Source organism: Anopheles moucheti, chromosome 3 (genome assembly GCF_943734755.1).
Source record: "Anopheles moucheti chromosome 3, idAnoMoucSN_F20_07, whole genome shotgun sequence".
In the NCBI taxonomy this organism is placed as follows: Eukaryota; Metazoa; Arthropoda; class Insecta; order Diptera; family Culicidae; genus Anopheles; species Anopheles moucheti.
The window spans coordinates 12198585-12217500 of record NC_069141.1 but is presented as its reverse complement, the minus strand read 5'-3'; the positions used below and the strand labels follow the sequence as shown (position 1 = coordinate 12217500).

At 45.6% G+C, this 18916-nt stretch overlaps 2 protein-coding genes across 2 annotated transcripts in view; both read left to right on the top strand.

Moving 5' to 3' along the window:
• The window catches only part of LOC128304755 (protein turtle), a 14230-nt gene extending 11356 nt beyond the window's left edge, over positions 1-2874 (top strand). Inside the window, exons 10-11 of the mRNA XM_053041985.1 lie at positions 14-80; positions 346-2874. Coding sequence (XP_052897945.1) covers positions 14-80; positions 346-2077 — 1799 coding nt within the window. The 3' untranslated portion in view covers positions 2078-2874. The remainder of the gene's footprint in view (positions 1-13; positions 81-345) is intronic.
• A 3602-nt stretch (positions 2875-6476) lies between these two features.
• On the top strand, positions 6477-7288 carry LOC128300380 (probable RNA methyltransferase CG11342). Its single transcript, XM_053036411.1, has one exon. It carries the CDS (start codon positions 6551-6553, stop codon positions 7286-7288), a length of 738 nt encoding a protein of 245 aa, XP_052892371.1. The 5' UTR covers positions 6477-6550.
• The last annotated feature ends 11628 nt before the right edge of the window (positions 7289-18916 follow it).

Sequence of the window (18916 nt, the reverse complement as noted above, 5' to 3'; positions counted from 1 at the left end):
TATCCGATTACAGAACTCAACATGGTAACGGCGAGGCTAACAGATAGGAACGCACTTAGTCAACCCATACCCTTGAAAAGGTGAGTAGCAAACTTTGAGGGAATTTAATATTTTGGAGAGTTATATCAGAGGGTATGGGAAGAGTTGTTGTTGCTCTTATGATATCAAAACCATCTCGTTGTTTCTTTTACTTGCATTCATGCTTCACACGATAAAGATAGATACGAAGGTAATAAAGCTTTACGTACCGTTTACGACTTTAGCACAATATTTCCAGCGACATCATCGTGAAGACGCCCCTGGTTTATGTACTAATTTACGCTCATCTTACTCTCATCGTCACAGATATATGCAAGGAGAAAGAAAAGCGAGCCGAATTCCCGGCCTAAACATACTGATAGCTATATTACACTGGATTTGGCCACCAGGACGTTGTCAAAACTGTGATTCTATATATTCGAATAAATTTATCGGCGACCAATCGTTGAACGTGGGACAAATTCATCGCTCACCGGACGGGCGGTTTGTGCTGTCCCAGGATCTAGTGGACGGTATCGTGTCGCTGCGCAACAGCATCGTATCGCAGTACAGCAGCAGTGACGATGGTGGCTTTCTCGCCACCAAGCGACTTCCCTCGCTTACCAAGGCTTCCTGGCGCCGGCCGCTCGTATCCTACCCGAGCCAGCTAAGCCTGCAGATGGAGACGGCGTTTGGCAACCGTGTCGGTGATGTGGTCGGTGTTGGAAGGGGCCAGATACCGCAGCTGGCCGAACCGCAGCATTCCCTGTACACCAACACGATGCCGGACGGCAATGGCATGATATCGTCGATCAGTGGCACGCTGCAGCCAATGCTGGCGCAAACGATCTACACGACGCCGTCTAGAATTTCGAAAGTCGTGGCTAGCTCGCCGGCCACGTCCAGCCCGCAGGTGGTCAACTCACCCTGGTCGCCACTGTACTTCAGCGATCTCAGCTCGGTGCATCATCTCAGCTCGGCTGAGCGTTCGTTCCCAACGCCCCAGAGTGCCCATTCCGTGCATCGGTACTACAACCACGAGCTGCCGGTACTGCAAAGCCTGCAGCATATGTCGTCTAATCATCATCACCATCACCACCATCATCATCATTCCGCGCACGGCTTCATACCGGTACCGGACGTGTCCGTCAATCTGCCGTACTACTACAATGGTCAACCGATTTCCTCCTCCCTGCCGGAAACGAACCATCAAAATCTGTATCAAAACGTACCGTGGGGTTACCACTCCGGTGCGGCCGGAGGGTCCGTCGGTGGCACCCATCCGTACAACAGCCGCTCAAAGTTTCTGTCCCGTTACTATCCTCGTAGTTTGCCTCGAAACTTAAGCCGCGCCATACCGGAGTTGCGTTCGCCGATGTTGAATCTCAACCTCAACACCACGTCGCTCAGCGGTGGCGTCGGGCTGGAGAACTCACCCCAGAGCTATTCGAGCTCGAGTGGTTTTGGCAGCAAAAACACGTCCAGCAATAACACCCAACCGAGCGGTACGTCCACAGCGACGATCGCCGCTCCTTCGCATCACAACATTTTGCGTGAATGGCGTTATCTACCACCGTACAGGCCACCACCACCGCCGCCCAGCCTTCACCATGCAGCGCCATTGTCGATAGCGGGAGGTCGTTTCGAAAATCCGCCATACTCCATGTCACACTGGCTGGAACTGATCACGCGCCTTAATATAGCGTCGGAAAAGGCCAACATCAATAATACGGCCGACGTCGGTAGCGTCGATGGGCACTACGAGTTTGATCCTTCCACACCAACGCCTACCGCTTCCACACCGACCGGCATGATGCGGGACGATTTCCACCATCTGATGACACTCCCGTCCACATCGAGCGATCTGCTGTGGAGTGCAACGGGCCTGACCGGTGTCGTTTCCTCGCTGAGCGGAGGCAGGAAACGAGGCCAATCGCGGTACGACAATATTGATGCGCGCGTCCAGGCCATGAAGGAGGAATTCAACGAGTATCGCAAACGCCAGCAGCTCCAGGCCGTTAATGGGCCGAGTGTGGTAGAGCTCGAGAGTGCCTGCTAGGTGATGTGGTTGAACCTTCCATAGTCGAGTACCACGTTTCGAGGTCCCAGCAGTAAGCTGTAGGTGCACAGATGTATTCTCGAAGCGATCCAAATCGGCAACAAAGAGAAGGGTTTTGTACATCGTTAACGGTAGCTCGTATACTTAAAATGGCGATGGATACAGTAAGGGGTGGAGGAATACAATCGAGTTCCGAGTTTTCCGAGTTTTAATTTTCTTGCTGTGATTAGTGTGAGAGTTTCCTGTCGCGAGATACGGCTGCAGACTCGAGCCTGACTACTGGATCCGGTTGGTCTGTGCAAAGCAATAGCAATGACATTATTTTAACCCGTTTTATACGTGCCGGACGCCGGGGCGGCTAATAAGAGATTTCCGTTGAGATTTAATGTGTTGCACAGAGAGCGCAAAAGGAAACAGGAAAGGTAGATCGTCACTACCCTTACGGTACCGTATTACCATTCCTAGTAAGCCATGAACATTATTGCTAAGCAAGCAAACGACATAACCGTTATATGGAGCAGATCGAATCGGCTGGAACGACGGAATGAGTATATGATGATCCCCGTTCATCATCAGGTCAAGATTTGCGATAAAAACACACAACACACACTGGCAAGAAAATACAACAAAAAAAAAGGTTTTTTCAGAACACGTATAGAACGCACGCTCACACCTTTACTGATTACTAAAAAAAATCACCCATTTCACAAGACAAAACTTAAAATGGAACAAAAAACCATTTGTAAACGATAAAACCCAAAAAAAAAACAAACAATTTTCTGCACATAGTGAAGCGATAACAAAAAAAATTGAGCATGAGAACATGAGAAATAGTAACCACGTAATTAATATTTAATGTTCTTCTACCCGAACAAATATTCACCCACTCAGATGAATGGCATGCAAAGGAAGAGTAAGAAATGCGAACACAAAACTAAAACAAAACATGCAAAACAAATTAATAAAAGAGATGGAAGACAAGGTGCAACAACAGCAAGCAAACAAACGAAAAAAAAACATATAAACAAGATAGCGAACGACACAAGATGAGCGAACAAAAAAAGCGAAGCAACAAGCAGTATAATGTTAAGAGATTATACATAAGTAAGAAAATAATCAAGTAGCATAGTAGTGACACATCGTTGTCGAAAGTGAAATCCCGGGAAAGTGGATAACGCCGCTAGTACTGTGTGGGGAAGCAGTAGTAGAAAATTAGAGCAAGAACAAACAAAAAACAGAAAGGAAAACAAACATCCAGACCGAATACGATTATTGGGGGTGGTTTGCCGGTGTCGGAACACCCACACACACCCACTATCCGGTGGGGTGTGGTGGTCGATACATTCGCCGAGGCAAACACCATTCATTCTAAACTAGCAAAAAACAAAAAAAAACGAATTAACAAATTCCAAATTAAAATAATTGAAGCAGTAACAGGTCTCGGGATTCTAAATACTACATTCTGCGTTTGCGCCCGGTTAGAGAGAAAAAAAACGATACAAGCGCATCGGAGCGAAGAACCGACAAAGGCGCAGCAAAATCTAGCCACACTCTAGCCACAATGAATGAGATTTGTTGTAGGAAACGGTCAAGGCAGTAACGCAAATAGTTGATATTAATGATTTTCGATTGATTGTACTATTCGGCAGGCGGGCGCGTTGGAAACACACACTAACTTATAGTACATTGTGCACGACTCAATGTTCGCGGTCAAACGAAAGCTGGGCTAGCTTAAACAAAACAAAACAGTTGTAATGGAACGAATGTTTTTCTATTTGTTATGCGATGCAGGTCCATTAGATATGTGAATTTGTTTTGTTTTCTGTTTTCGGGAAATCATTCGGTAACCATGGAGAATCATCACCGCACAAAGCATAAAGTCTTGTGGAACGATACGATGTTTGATCGGAATCGGAAACAATGTCGAACGGAAGTCATTATCCGAGCAATTAGGGGTTGTGTGTTTTTCAGTGTTCATGATAAGGGTTCATTTTATCGTATCAGTTCATGCTTATTTTGGCCATGTGGTTGTAACGTTTTTCTGATCTATTATTGTACATTTTAAAAATGATACGTTATATAGGTTCAGTTATATAGTTTCTCCTGGTTATGCCACATTCTTATTACGTTTAGAGTAGCGGCATTTTTTATTAGACCTGAGTTGCTTTTAATAAAGCAATATTTGTTATGTTGTATGTTTGCCGAAACGAAATAACAACTGCAAAGAAAAAAAGAAAAAGAAACATTACATAATTATAACCGAATAATGAAGTATTGAACTGGTTTCAGTGCTCGCTCAATGAATGGGCGTTTTAATTAATGAAAGGAAGCTAGCGTTGTCGTTCGCTGGCCATGCGAACCCAGGGATGTTGCGGGGAGTTGTTCATAAGGGGACATCAACTCTTTAACAAGCGATAGAACATAGCTATTATCTAGGGACAGGTTTATTAGTAACACACGATCGATGATCTCTCTCATGCGCGCTACGAAGAGCAATTGAGACAACAACAGCAGCATCAAAAACCCACACTTTCAGGTTGGCTTGTTTTGATTTAGAAGATTTCGGTGAACCACATGCAACATAAAGCAAAAGCAAAGAGGGACACATTCTCTTTAGTCGCTGGCGAAACATGACAAAAAAAAAACAAACAAAAACACACACAAACACACGGATCGTCTAATCGCGTAACTTGTATATACATATATTCCTTGTTCTCATATGATTTCCATAACAAGTATAGAGAAAGCAGAACCGACATACATACATTCCATTAGCTTCTAGTTTATATCGAAGTAAGGTTTAGAAGAAACACTTAAAAATAATAACAATTATCGGATTAGAACAAACAAACAAAAAAAGGAAGCTATTGAATATATAACGAATTACAAAACAAAACAAAAAATACAAAAACCAAAAAAATGCAGAGAATGTTTTTTTGGGATTAGGAAGCTTTAATTTTTCTGTATTTCCTGTGATGTGTGGAGTACATAATTCTGTTAATCGATGATATTTTTGTTTGTCTCTTGCCACAACAACACACGCTCATTGAACAAAAACAAAAAACAAAAAATATAGCTAAAGTTGATTGCTGTTAACTCATTTTAAATGCTAACAAAAGGAAACGGCGGCAGTTCACCTGGTTAGGTTCATCTGTTCCGATATTGCCCCCACATTAAATCATACTTTAGCACAGTGCAAATGTGAGTTGTAAGCTAGCGTTAGTACATGCTGCTGATGTGTTTGGTTATGTCCGTTGTGCCGCAGCTGTTGTGGGTGATACGAACTTTAGATTCAGAACTTTATTTATTATTGTGACGCATTTATTTATTTATAAATTCCGTATTAGTATACCTTATTTCTACTGTAATAACACACGATATAGATTGTATGATTTCTAAAGAAAAATAAATAAATCTAAAAGTAAATCACACGAAGCGGCGCTTTGCGTGATTTGTTTTTAAAATTGAAAGAACAAGTTAGGAACTCGAGAGGGATCGCATAACTTGACCGGGAAATTACGGAATTGATGCTGGATGAAATATGATCATAATTTCCTTTGTATCACTCACGGCCAGAACTGTAGCGGCTACAATGAGAACTGGAAAATAACTCAATAGCTACGGCAAATGGATGTTATTCCATAAAATGGAGTAATGAGTAGTAATTGTGCCACTCCCAAGATGTTTAACTTACCACAGAGTTTAATTCCGTAATGGATCACGGAGTTGTCCCGAGCAGTCCGAAGCAATCGTAACAGTCCAGAATAATCTGAACCCCCGAAAAAAACTCCAAAATGTTTTTGAAGTCAAATACGGTGTTTCTGCGTTTGAGTCGGAGTGTGAAAGATTTTTTTCCCATGCACCATAGTGCATCGTATTTTAACGGACATCGGTAACCATGCTTTGCAAAGATTTGAATTTTACCAATGACATCCAACTGACAACACACGTGTGCAGCTCACTGTGGCAGCTGATACAGTAAAGTACAAAAAAATGCACTAGTGCAGCAAAGTTTTATTTATTTCTTCGTGAGCATTGACGGTTATTCCTGGCCATATAATGTAATCAACAACCCGTTTTTTCTCTCGTAATTTTTACACATTTTACATTATCGTATTACGTCGAAATTTCGTAATTTAATCGGAAGAGGCGTGGAAACATTTTGTCCATCACTATGCTTTCAATGTAAACAATAACAAACCTTTTTGCTGATACAGGTGCGTATGGTGCATCAAGTTCCACTTTGATGCAGTAAGTTTTCGCAAAACGTCGAGTAATCAAATTTCTTCGGTTGTGCAGGTGTACTGGATACTTCTACTTCATCGGTAGAACAACCTCAAGCGGTCTTGGTCAAAGAGACTTTATTTACCCGTAGCTGGATAGTCAGTCCAGCGTACAAGCGGTTCTGTCGTGTGAAGAACGGCTATCAATACACCACCGGCCGGATGTGCAGAGGATGCACAAATTTTTAATATGGATGAGACACAATTGAAACATGGCAACTACCACCACTACTACCGGTTTCGTGCCGAGGACAGCAGATCAAACATATTGCGACAACATCTGCAAACACTTTGGGATGGCAGCAAGCTACACATGCAGCGCGATCGCGTCAGTTTAATGCAGATGGCCGATTTTGGCTGTAACTCGGGAGAGTTTACGGCAAAAGTACGGGACATACTGGAACAGGTGAGCGGTGGAGTGCCGGTACGTGCAGTTGGCGTCGACATAGATCAAGAGCTGTGCGACCGAGCTGGTGCTGCCTTTCCGGATATTAAGTTCATAAGTGCGAACCTGTTGAACATTGCCTGCCCAGAAATGGCTAACAACGATGATCCAGTCGAAGGATATATGGCGAGCGCGGCGATTGATAAGTTCGATGTAATCTGTTGCTTTTCCGTGCTTATGTACGTTCACCTGAACGGTGGAGATGAAGGGCTGCGGCGTGTATTAGATTACTTGTGTGGTAAGACCAAACTGTTGATACTGGAACTGCAAAGCTGGCGCAAGTATCGAGATCAGGTTCGTCGCTTGAAACGAGGCGCAGAACAAAGTTACCCACTGTACGAAGGGCTGGAATGGAAGGGTAATTCCGGTGTGCTGGAGAACCACATTACGGACTATGTACTATCGCGAGGATTCGAATTGGTGGCAGCGAGCGATGAAAAAACTGAGTTTCACAGGGGGTTGTTATTTTTCCAGACAAAATAAACACTAGAACTAGCAACTCTTACTCTCTGTGCCGACTAGAAACTCACTCAGGAGTGAGTAAAACTGTTTTATCACTCCTTTTGGATTCAAATAATTTTGTAGGTGTGATAAATATTTAATATATAATTTATTTTAGTGGCTAGTTTTAGTGGTGCCTTGAGAGGCTAGCAACGATTGTGATAAATGAATTAAGTGTTCCATCCAAAATGAACGATTCGGTAGCTCTAGCGTTGAATATTTTAATTCTTTTACACACAATCACCAATGGAAAGTTTCATTCGGAATTTAGTACATGCATCTGTCAACTTTTTAGAACAAACAGCTTCTAGGACGAAAGCTTTTGTATTGTCTATGCTTTAGAACCATCTGGTTGGGTGGTTGTATTGGGAAAGGATATTTTGGGGAATCATTTTTCCTTGGGTTGAAGGAAACAAAATTGTAGCGCTCTTTGTTCTATTCTTTTAACAACATTTGTGAGTAATCAAAGCCCATCCCTCTAAGCTTAATTATCATAGCGTAACATGTAAGAAACTTTAGGCGTTCTAGGTAAATCATGAATAGCCATCAGGGTACATCCCGCGTAGCACGCGCCATTTTATTGAAATATCTCTAGACTATTCGATTGCAATCCCATTCCCCGTTTGATTGAGCCCCATTTATGCAACGGCATGCGCCGGGAAGAGTCCATAACAATCGGCCTTGCTGATGATTCCTTCCAATAAACAATACTTTTGCACCGTCCCTCCATTGAAGAGCATCCATTAAAAAAAATCCCATCCAATATCGTCTCGTGGTTGGTATCGTGATACAAAAGTGGAAGAACCGCGAGATCAAACCGAAACGCCTGATGGCTATTAGCGCCCGATAGTACAAAAAAAAACGAGCGAAAAAGGCGGAAAAAGGTCTCCGTTTGCCCCGACAGGAGGGAAGGGTTTGGTCTAAGGCGGCGGGATTTGTCTGCACATGGTGCGGTTCTCAGCCGGCGAACATGTACTCCACCGTTACCGACCGATTCGATCAAAATTCATGATCACGAATCACGGACACACGCGCGCAAAGACACGCTAATGGATACGCGCTTTTAGTTCGAACCCGGGAGCAGGGTTTGTGTTTTTTTTTTGCGCAACACACGCATCTATTGACACTTACAATTGGAATTAGGTGCATAAATAATTGCCTAATTTTGCATGCAAAGAGCGGCCATTCGGATCGATTTGTTTGTTCCGGCGGTGAATTGTACTAAAATCGAACGTAAAAAAAAAACACACACGCACACTTTTGTCCCAGCGGGATCCCGCTTAATGGGTTTTATCGTTTGCTTGCTTTCCATTACCCCTTTTTTTCCTGGGGGTTGTTTATTGGGGTGGGTTAAGGGTTTGCCCATTTAGATATTTCGTTTCCCACCGTGCGCCCATAGCTAAACACACTAAAACTCACCTAGATGGGCTATTATAAAGAGTTTGGTTAAATGGAAATTTTACAAACTTACCCCGGACATCGGTAAGTAGAGCAAAAAATGCAAATATAAACGACACTCTAATAGTGACAACAACGATAACCATCGTTAGTAGCCATTTCTTGAGCTACCGTAAGACACCCCTTAGGGAACATCTCGGGCCCGATCAGCACACCCATACACACAACAACCGTACGCCTTACACCAAAGGAAAAGTTCCAATTGTAATGCTTTCCCAGATAAGATAACAATAAAATGCTACCCAGGGGAAGTTTACCTCGGCGAACGCTTTTGGTTGAAACTGTGAGCAAAACTTTCCCATTTTACGGCAAACAGAGACGGCTGGCACACGACGGTGGCCAAACATATGATGATGTTTGCGTGTGTGTATGTGGTTAGTGGCGTAGACGGCAGATTGGGAAGAATTGTTTGCTGAGCTGTGTGCAGTTTCTTCGATCACCCTTCGATCCCGTTTTCTACTGCCAATGAGATAATGATGATGATAGGCGCTGATGGGGTGGTTTTTTTTGCGGCGGATATCCCTGTACCCCTGCTGGGGCTGAATCCTCAGATCCTTACATCTGGCAACAGTAATGTGTTCTAGTAAAAGATGCTCTAGATCAGGAGTCTCCAAACTTTTCAGTCCACGATCCGCATTGGTTGAAACTACCATATAGGGGGGGGATATTCACACAGACACTGGAGGCTCTCGAGGGTCGCAGTTTGAAGACCCCTGCACTAGACGAGAAGAGGCTCTAGAGGTGTGATTACTTGCACATGCTAGTCTTTATCCTGCATCTGTTCTCTGGGCGTAGCATCTGCGGGGCATCGGGCACGGTTATGGCAGTGGAGAAAGTCTCACTTTCACGTCAACTTCAACCGACCACACACCAGACTTGCACACCTTGTCCGCACAGTCGCATTGTGCGGCACACAGTCAGTACCGTAAGTACTCCGATAAGTAGGGGGGGGGGGGGGGGGATGCTGTGTGTGATGCCATACCGGGACGGAACTGGTGTGGCCCACCAGTGGTTCTAAAATAATTAATTGAAACGAAAACCGCAAAAGCGGTAGCCACACACAGCGATGGAGGAGGGGGTCCCGAGGACCATACGTGGCTACACACTTACCCGGAAGAATGAAGTGTGTGAAATTGTTGAAAATCGACCAATTTCTGCAACATTCTGCATTCACCATAAGCGCATGTGTGATTTTGTGCGAGTGTTAAAAATGGAGTGGAGAAGGTTTTGACCTTTCACCAGGGACAGGGGTACAACACCAAGGGGACGGAAGGTGGTACGGATGACTCTAAAGCTCCATGTAATGCTGTGCGGTTTTTTGCCTCACAGGAATAGCACAGGAGGTCAACCGTAAGTTGGCAAGCAATTTAATTTACTGATGGAGTTTAACCGGCTCTCCCGGAGAACGGAGGCTTCGGAGTACCGGAAACTTCACACTGGTGGAAGGGGGGAAGAAGGGGGTAATGTTTCGGGCGAAATCCATTAAAAGACAGGGGAGTAATGGTAGGGGTACAGAAGGTACCCGGCAGGAAAGTAGCAATAGCGCCGGGGCTTACGCAAAAGGGTGACAGTTGTTACTCTCACACAACGATCCCGTGCTGATGATGATGATGATGATGATGATGACGATGATGGAGCGATGTTTGCAGCAAGCAATTCATTTTCGGCCCGAAGTATATTAGCTTTTATCGAGATTTAAGCGAATTTGCATTTTACAACCGATAGACCCACGCCAAGTGCTCTCGTTCGGCTAAATTTTTAATCGGAATTTCGGTGCAATCAATTTTCCGCGAACGCGCGCAACCCCGGCGCCACATCGATCCGAACTTTACGAGCATTTAATTGATCTTCCGGGACGTTCATTGCGAGCTGCGAGTCCAGTACACGAATAGAGAAACACAACGCTTATCATTCGGGCAGTAGTGGATGTTTCGCTCTTTTTTCTTCTCCGGTGCTTAAAAAACACACACCCTCCATCCCCTATCTTCAACCGAATATTCATTCACGGCACAAACAAATCGGATCTATCAACACGTTGACCTTCCGGTTTTGCAAATGGATGTCGGTGCCCCGGTGGTGAGATGCGTTGTTTCACATGGCTTCTTTTTAATTTGTGCTTTGCCCCGCACGGACGAAACCGCACGGCCTGTCGGCAAACAACGCGCCAGTCCTCTGTCGGACGGTTGAGCGAATTTTTGCCATCAATGAAACCTGGGCGCGAACCAATTCCGGTGGGCAGCCTTCCGGAGCGACACACACACACACACACACACACACACACACCCATACACAAATCCAGCTAATGGAAGCGCCGGTGCCCAAGGATTATGTAATTAAAATTTCTGCACCCTACTTCAAACGCGGGCCCCCAATTAGGGATTACCAATTCTCCCCGTGTGCCACAATCACAATTGTGTGTGTATGTGTGTGTGTTTTTTTCTTCCTTTCTTCTTTTCTTCCTTCAGTTCATCGCCTTTGTACATCAACTTTTTCGTTTTAAAAAGTATCTCGCCCACAAATGGCCCCCACCTATCTTGGTGTGGCGTGAAAGTAACACGGCCTGTGTTCCTGTGTTGGCAGAAACGGTTTTGCTAAAAACTCGCCGTGATTAATTCAGTTTGTATCACGCTGATTAATTCTCTCCAAAAGGTTTTTCGACTATTCGAGATCCAACCACCGGGTCCGAGTCATTTGGTCTCACGCCGAACAAACCACTTTGCGCAATTTCTCCGCAAAAACTTTCTGTACGCATCCCCCTTCCACCACCCAAACAACAAAAAAAAAAAAAACCGGTACGCAATCACAACACCCACACACCAGAATTTGCTCAGTAGGTTTAGTCGATTTTTGAAAAACCACCCCCCACCCCTATTATCCGCCGTAGTAGTAGTAGTAGTAGTAGGCTGTAGGAGAAAATCAATTAAACAGTGTTTCGCTATGCTCTTTCACCATGGCAACACATCACCCCGGAGACGGAGACGTGTATCAATTTATTCATGGGTTTTGTGGGTACAGCAAATTTCCCAGCCTCCTGCAAAAACAACAAAAACAACAACAACAACAAGAAGAAAGAGGAAGAAGAGGGAAAGAGAGAGCGAAAAAACGTCAAAACTCTTGCCGGGCGATATGCCGTGGACTTTTTGTTTGCAGGACCGTTTCGATCCGATCGAAGGCCCTGCTGTTTGCAGGGTTTTTGGGCAAATCTGCTTTGAGTTAAGAGTGAGTGGGGGGAACATCCCTACTCCGATTAATGCTTTGCCAAAACTGTTTGTTTCCGCCTACTGTCTGCATCCCGCCTCTGGTAGGGGTTGGAGGTTTTCTCCAGCTGTCCCACGGTTAAATGGCACCGAAGTTTTGTGGAAAGAATGTCGGCAAACAAGGTTTTGGTGGGGGCGGACGGCGAAACGTTGCGGCGCGGAAGGGTGGAGGATGCTGGAGGATGCTTTTTGAAAGGGCCCGGGATAAAGTTTTCAGCTTGTGTTGGTTCAATTGATTATAGATTTTGTTTTTACCGACCAACCGAGCTCCCCGACAGCATGGAAATCTGATAGATCTTATTGGGGCCGCCGTGCCCCGGAGAATCGGGGGAGTGCCGTGAGTATTCTGAGTCATCATTTAGTGGTGCCACCCCAAGTACAAAAAACGGCGCTGGGGTTTTGGGTATAAGTTACCGAGTATCAAGCGCAACCAGGATGGAACCAGGTTCAGCTTAAGTGATGATTCTTCTTTTTTCATCCCCAACCCACCCCGGGTTACGTGTGGCTCCCGTGCACCGTCTCAATCATGCTCGGCAGCTTAAAAACACGGTGACATCCCGGGCGGAACGGGCGAGCGGAAGCACAAAACTGTTAACGATTTGTGTGTTGAATAAGACGAGCGGACGGGCTGATCATGGTTTGTTTGTGTGCTGCTAGTCAATTGATTTCCGAACAGACACAGGGGCACAGGGCGCCGGGTGGAGCGATCCGTTCAGCAGGACAGGTGCACGGAAGCCGCCCGGTCGGTCCTTAGTCGACCGGAACGGAACAGCTCACCGGAGGTAGTTATCGAGCTTCGGGAGAAAACCCCATCGTCAGCCTCCCGGACCCGACCCGACCCGTACAACCGATCGGTCGGTTTGTCGCAATGTTTGGTAAAATGGCAAGAAAGAAGCAACCAACAAAAAAAAAAACGACCTCCCAACGACATGTGACGAACGGAAGATGAAGCAAAAAAAAAAGCTCACTCCATGGAAGGAAAAAAGCTTGTGATTGTACGTATTGAAACGACATGGAAAGTTTTTCCTTTCCGTTTTTTTTTTCTTTTCCACTTTTTTTCCTTGACTCGGCCAGAGAAGGGATTTCCTTCCAATTTCGCTGCGACACAACTCACTTGTTAGGGGATTATGTGGCCCTAACCTGTGGCGCGTAAAGTAGGTGGTTATTTAGTATTGCGATCGTGTTTCGTGTGTGTTATCCACACTGGGCGGTTATCCCGGGGGCGACCCGGCGTAGTAGGCCACAGCAGCAACAAAACCGTTTGCCTATAACTTTCAATTTTGCGGTATATTATCTTCTTACATTTTATTTCCTTAATCCCAGGGTGGCTTTCAGGTGCTCATCGTAATGCCGGGGTTAGAATTTTTATCGATTTTATTTGCATATAAAGAACCAATGTTTAGCTTCCTGTGTGTGTGTGTGTGCGTTCGTTTTTTTGCTTCTTTCTTTTTTTTATTAAGTTGTACCCAGTACACGGCGTATAAGTTTTGGTCCTTTGCTACTTTTTATTTCCTTTTGTTTCGGGGTTTTTTCCCCCCCTTGTCTCGTCTCTCGTCCGTTCGACGACAATCCCGTTTCGGTAACATTGTTTTTCACGCTTTATCTAGCGCCGGAACAAGAGCGAAACAAAAAAAAAATTGAACCCCTCCATTGATCCTTAATAGGATTGGCAACTAAAATGAACCTGGCTTCCGCCGGTGGCGTTAAACGGGCTGTGGGAATTGTTCAAATCGATATAACCGCTTTCGCCATTGAGCAGCGGGAAATGGGGCACGCGCTTGTTATTCGTTGTTTTGCTTAAGCTTTATTAATCATTTATCAGGATGGTGTTATTTCGTTTTTTTGGGTGGAGAGAGGAAAGATTTTTCTGTCTTATTTTGTGTGCGTTTTATTATTTCTCCTTCGATGTTGTCCAATTTTTAGGTCGGTGTAAATAAAATGGTCACATGAAGTACATGAATAACGTTCTAGCGGGTGTGAATGTATCCCTTTTCTTATTATACTTATACTAAATACTTATACTTATTTACCAGTATCAGAATACTGCCTGATTTAGGCGATGGTTCCTACGAGTTCATTATCACATATTCATCGTCTAATTTTAGGTAACTGCTTCCGATACTTTGTTAGCACAGTAGATTCGCACTCCAGAGCTAAGAAATTATACATTTTCCTGTTCTTCGTTCAGCCATTTATATTATCCGCAGACTTCTAAAGAAACATCAGGGTTTCGAGCTCAGATGAAATCGACTTACTCGTTCAGCGTTCAGATTGTAAGAGAGCTTTTATTAATCCCAGTTGTTTCTTGGCGCATAAGGACAATTCCCTTATGCGCTCGGTTTACACCCATGCGTCGAGTGATTGAGTGCTGCGTCGAGCAGTTACTTGAATCCTGCTATCGAGCAGTTCCCTGCATCACTCCCCCCTTTAGTAGCAACATCGTTCCGGTATCGTGTGGTGTACTTTTTTTCATCAGGCACTGTCAAAGTGCGTGTCGGGAGAGAATCTTCTTGCGCCTGGAGAGTGTGGGGCGAGCGGCATCGATACGCAGCGATCACATGCGTGCATGGTTCTAATTCTGCTCGTACTTACGACTTGTTTTTGTCATGGTGCTGAGTTTGTGTTGACCTTATCTCGCTCATCAATTGTTTTACATTATCTCTCTTGATCGTTGATCTTAATCCTAACAATACGATTGGTAGTGCCTCAGTCCATTTCGCGCGGTCGTGGCAGAATGTTGCGGATTTTAATTGCCGGTATAGTGTTGTTCTTAAATGGTCTATCCGTGATAAATCGAACATGCGTTTAGTGAATTTGGTTGGTGGAAGTGGGGCTATTAAGTCCATCTACACGTGGTCAAACTTATGATGTGATACAGTGATGGTGGTATTGGATAATGGTTGTGTCGAGTGATTTTTGTCTTTTGGCACACAGTGCTACAGTGTTTGGCGAAGTGTTTGCAATATTTTCGTATAGAAGGACAAACGAATGTGTATGTGATGTGTTGTGCAATTTGTGTCGCAGAACAGTGTTGTTTTCGTTCGGTGCGTTGCAGCTTCGCCATGTGCTCATAATCCATCGCGTCAGTGTTAAGCGGATATGGATCATATCAGCGACTTTGTTCTGTTCGCCTGGAACGTGATCGATCGTAAGTACTAGCTTTTAAGCCGTTGTCGTGTAAATGCTGAAATACGGTCCTGAGATGTTCAGGGTTCAGTGGAAGCAATACATATTTCGTCTATGCCGGTAGTAATACCAGCTTATCGATCGTCGGGATGATGGCGGCTTTCGTTGATCAAGCGTCATGCTGTGAGGTCGTTGACTTCACCTGTCCCTTGATCTTGATGTGTAGCGGGAACGTGGCGTATACTGCGCTGAGCGTCGATCCACGGAGAGAACTTCGCCTAATCGGTGGGAGAGTTTCTCTATACGATCTTCGAACGGTGTTGTGAGCGCGTGGGCTGTCTTGTTGCACTGTCATCTAAAGTTGCTGTGAGTATGGCCACTATGATTGCACGCACTGTGTTTGGTAGCGCGCGAAGCCAAATGTTCAATAGAACGCTGTCGGAACATCCCAATCCGCCTAACCTTCGCGTCTCTAGAGTAGCATGCTGGGCTTCTGGTCGCCTAATGACACGCCAGATAGAAGGTTGGTAAGCCGCTGATTTTCCGAAGGTTTAAAATACTCCAGCACGGCAGTCTTCATTGTTTTTGGTAACGATCGGTGGTTTCGCTTCGATTGCACTTAACGATAGCGGTGTGTCGAAATCAGGGAAGCTGATTTTCGAGATGATGTGCCTTTCCTCGTTCTCTTTCTTGACGATCGTTTTCGGCGCGTCAAGAACGTCTGAGGAAGTTCCGTCGGTAGTCATCATTAGCACGGGGACAATTACACGGACTTCGGTCTAACTTGGCTTCGGTACATCTTTCATAATGCTCCCTGGAGGGAATAGAGTGGTGAACATAAAAGTTTTTTACCAAAGACTGCCAATCCGCCCTTTATCCGCGATGTCCTCGGGTTTTTGATCTTTTAACGCAAGACCTCAAACGGTGGATGCGGGAGAAGATTAATAAAAATTAAGCAAAATCTTGATGATCTTGATCGTTTCGATCTCCCTATTCACTCCAATAGTCCTATTTCCTGCAATAAATGTCTAATGTTACTTGCAGGGCAAAGAAGCAAACCTTTATTGCATAAGCGCTAGCGACATTTTATGGCGCTGGAATAAAAGATGACAAGCATTCCCAGGTTCGTGTGAATTCCGCTTCACAGGGAAAGATGAAGCTCTGGCTGCAACTGCATTAGCGCGGTAGCGGGGTTAATTTTCAATTCTCGTCCGACGGCTACGACCCCGGTATCGTTCACACCGGGCACGTTTCGCAATACGAAAGTAATGCGAAAAGAGGAGAAGATATGAGCCAAAAAGGCAAAAAAATACTGCCATTCCCTCCCCCAATGGGATGCTACTGGACAGAGTGTTGCCGTGTTCGCATAAGCAGTCCCTCACCCCTCCCTCACGCGGTAAGACGCAGGAAGCAGAAATAAGTCAGGAGCACCGTAACACCGTCGAAGAAATATCGACCCATCGGATGCATCAACTTTCGCTTGATGAAACTTTTTAATTGCTACAAAATCCGGATTTATGGTTCGTAAATAATACACGAAGTGAAATAAAAACGGGCACGAACGGCAGAACGGCGTGCGGGGGAACGGGGGGGGGGGGGGGGGGGGAGAGGATCGGAAACCGAACCACTAGCGTTTGCCGAGCCGTGTGAATAAAGTGCGGCAGGATGCACTTACCCGAGTGCATTGCGCCTCCATAGCACAGCACCCTACTCTGACATACCGGGGCCGGGGTCTCGGATGGCGAATCTTTTCGCACTGTTCGACTGCTTGCACCTCGACTGAGAGGCACACATGGTGAGCGGGGAGAAGGGTGGATGAAAGGGTGTAGCGGAGCTTGCGGGAAGCGTGAAAAATAACGGACGCCATAACGGCACATAGAGCAAATGCGAGTCCCCCGCTTTGCTTTGGTGCTATTAAGATTCAGCACTCATCTTGAAATTTTCTGGAACAAAGTTCACCGAGGTTAGCAGTTCCGCAGTTCCCGGACCGAACTAGTTACGGGTGCCGTCACGGGCAGGAAGAAGAAGAGAAAGGCGTAAAAGGGAGAAAGGGCGAAAGGGGAAAAGTTTTCGCTTGAGAGGTGATACAAGGATGCTACCGAGTGGTGCCGAGTGTACAAAAAAAAAAAACCCCGTCCGTCAGGTTTGAAATCCGGCTGAACTCAACCCGGCAACCTCCGACCTCCGCACAAGACACGAAAATGGCAACGAATGGTCTATGTGTGTGTGTGTGTGTGTAAAGTGAAATGACGACCAAATGCGCTTCCGCTACAAGGGTTGGCTTTCTTTTTGTGCCGTTCGGTACGCGGGTTTGTCCGGGTTCCGAGAGAGAGACAGAGAGAGACGCGGCCATGGTGTGAAGCTGAGCTGATGCCAAGCAATCGTTCATAAATTGTTAATACCTTCTCTCTATCTTTACGGGGAGCGGGTGCCCGTTCACCCTGCCGCAGGGCTACGGGGATTCAACTCCAGGGACTCAGATGTTTTGCTTCTCAAAAACACACACACAGACAGAGACCGAGTGGCCACACGCGAATGAAGTGTAGTGCAAAATATATTTAAATTGTACCGCATTCCATTTTTCACTCCAGCGTTCTGGGGGGTCAAATCGGGTGTGGATATTCGGTGCCCGAACAGCACAAGTTAGCCATCTGCCTTGGCTTGGCCCGTCAATTTGGAGAAGCCACGGAACGAAACCACAGGCACCCGGGGGTGCTCGGGGAAACTTTCCCTGTTCCCCCGCTTGAAGGCCAGCAGTCCTTCAAAATAGTGTTCTAATATGGAAAAAAAATTGATTTGCATAATGTACGTTTCCGATGTGGCGCTTAGATTACCGGCAATACCGGCACACTCGCCACCAGCGTAAAGCCAAAGGCCATGGTCGAATGGGTAGTGTGCAGTATCTTGTCTGTGCCTCATTTAAAAGGGGTGTGCAACCTTTGGCTTCCGACGGTTTTAGTGTGTGGCACAACCTCCAAACGTGTTATTTACGTTCATCAGGCAAACGGGTGCGCCCCACACCCCGTAACCCGGAACCCAGAACAGTGCCCGAGAAAGAAGGCGTTGCGGCAGTCTGGTCCGTTGTTGCCGTCGTCCAACAGGGAGAAAAATCATCATAATTTATGCTGTTTCATCAGAACCCGGTTATTACTCACATCCTCCGCGAAGGCAGACAGCCAAGCCAGGGTAGTATCGAGTTCATACGATTAAGTCATCAGCAACCCCTGCCTCGGCGGCAGCAGCAGCACAGCCTACTTACCTCGGGGTGAGCTTGCATCTGCGAGCTTTTCGGAAAGGGAGGGGGGAGTGTACGCGTGTTCATCTTGTTTTTTGCTACTCTTCTCGCTTTTCCAAGGGTTTTTCTTCCGCACAACAGCGTGTGTGTGTGTGTTGAATTTCGGGGAAGATATTTATCAGGCAAATTCCAGCAATTGAAAATGGAGTGAGAGAGAGAGAGCGAAAGAGACAGGATATGCGTTCCACTGTCTAAGGGCAAGGTTGGCATCCGATGGTGGCGCTCACGCGCCAAGGAATGCGAAAAAGAATTCTGGTCTAAAGCGGGGCGAAATCACGATGGCATCCCAAAATTTAATTCAAACTTTTACTTGTCTCTCCGCTCGTGTGTTGCCTCTATTTTACTTTGTAATTTAATAAGCGCTTTTTTTTTGCGAGCAGGTCCCATGAATTGTCTATAATTTGAATGGGCACCTTGTTGGTGGAGCAGGTGGTGCTGTGTGTTGGCTTAAAGTTGTGATTTAACGAACTTTTA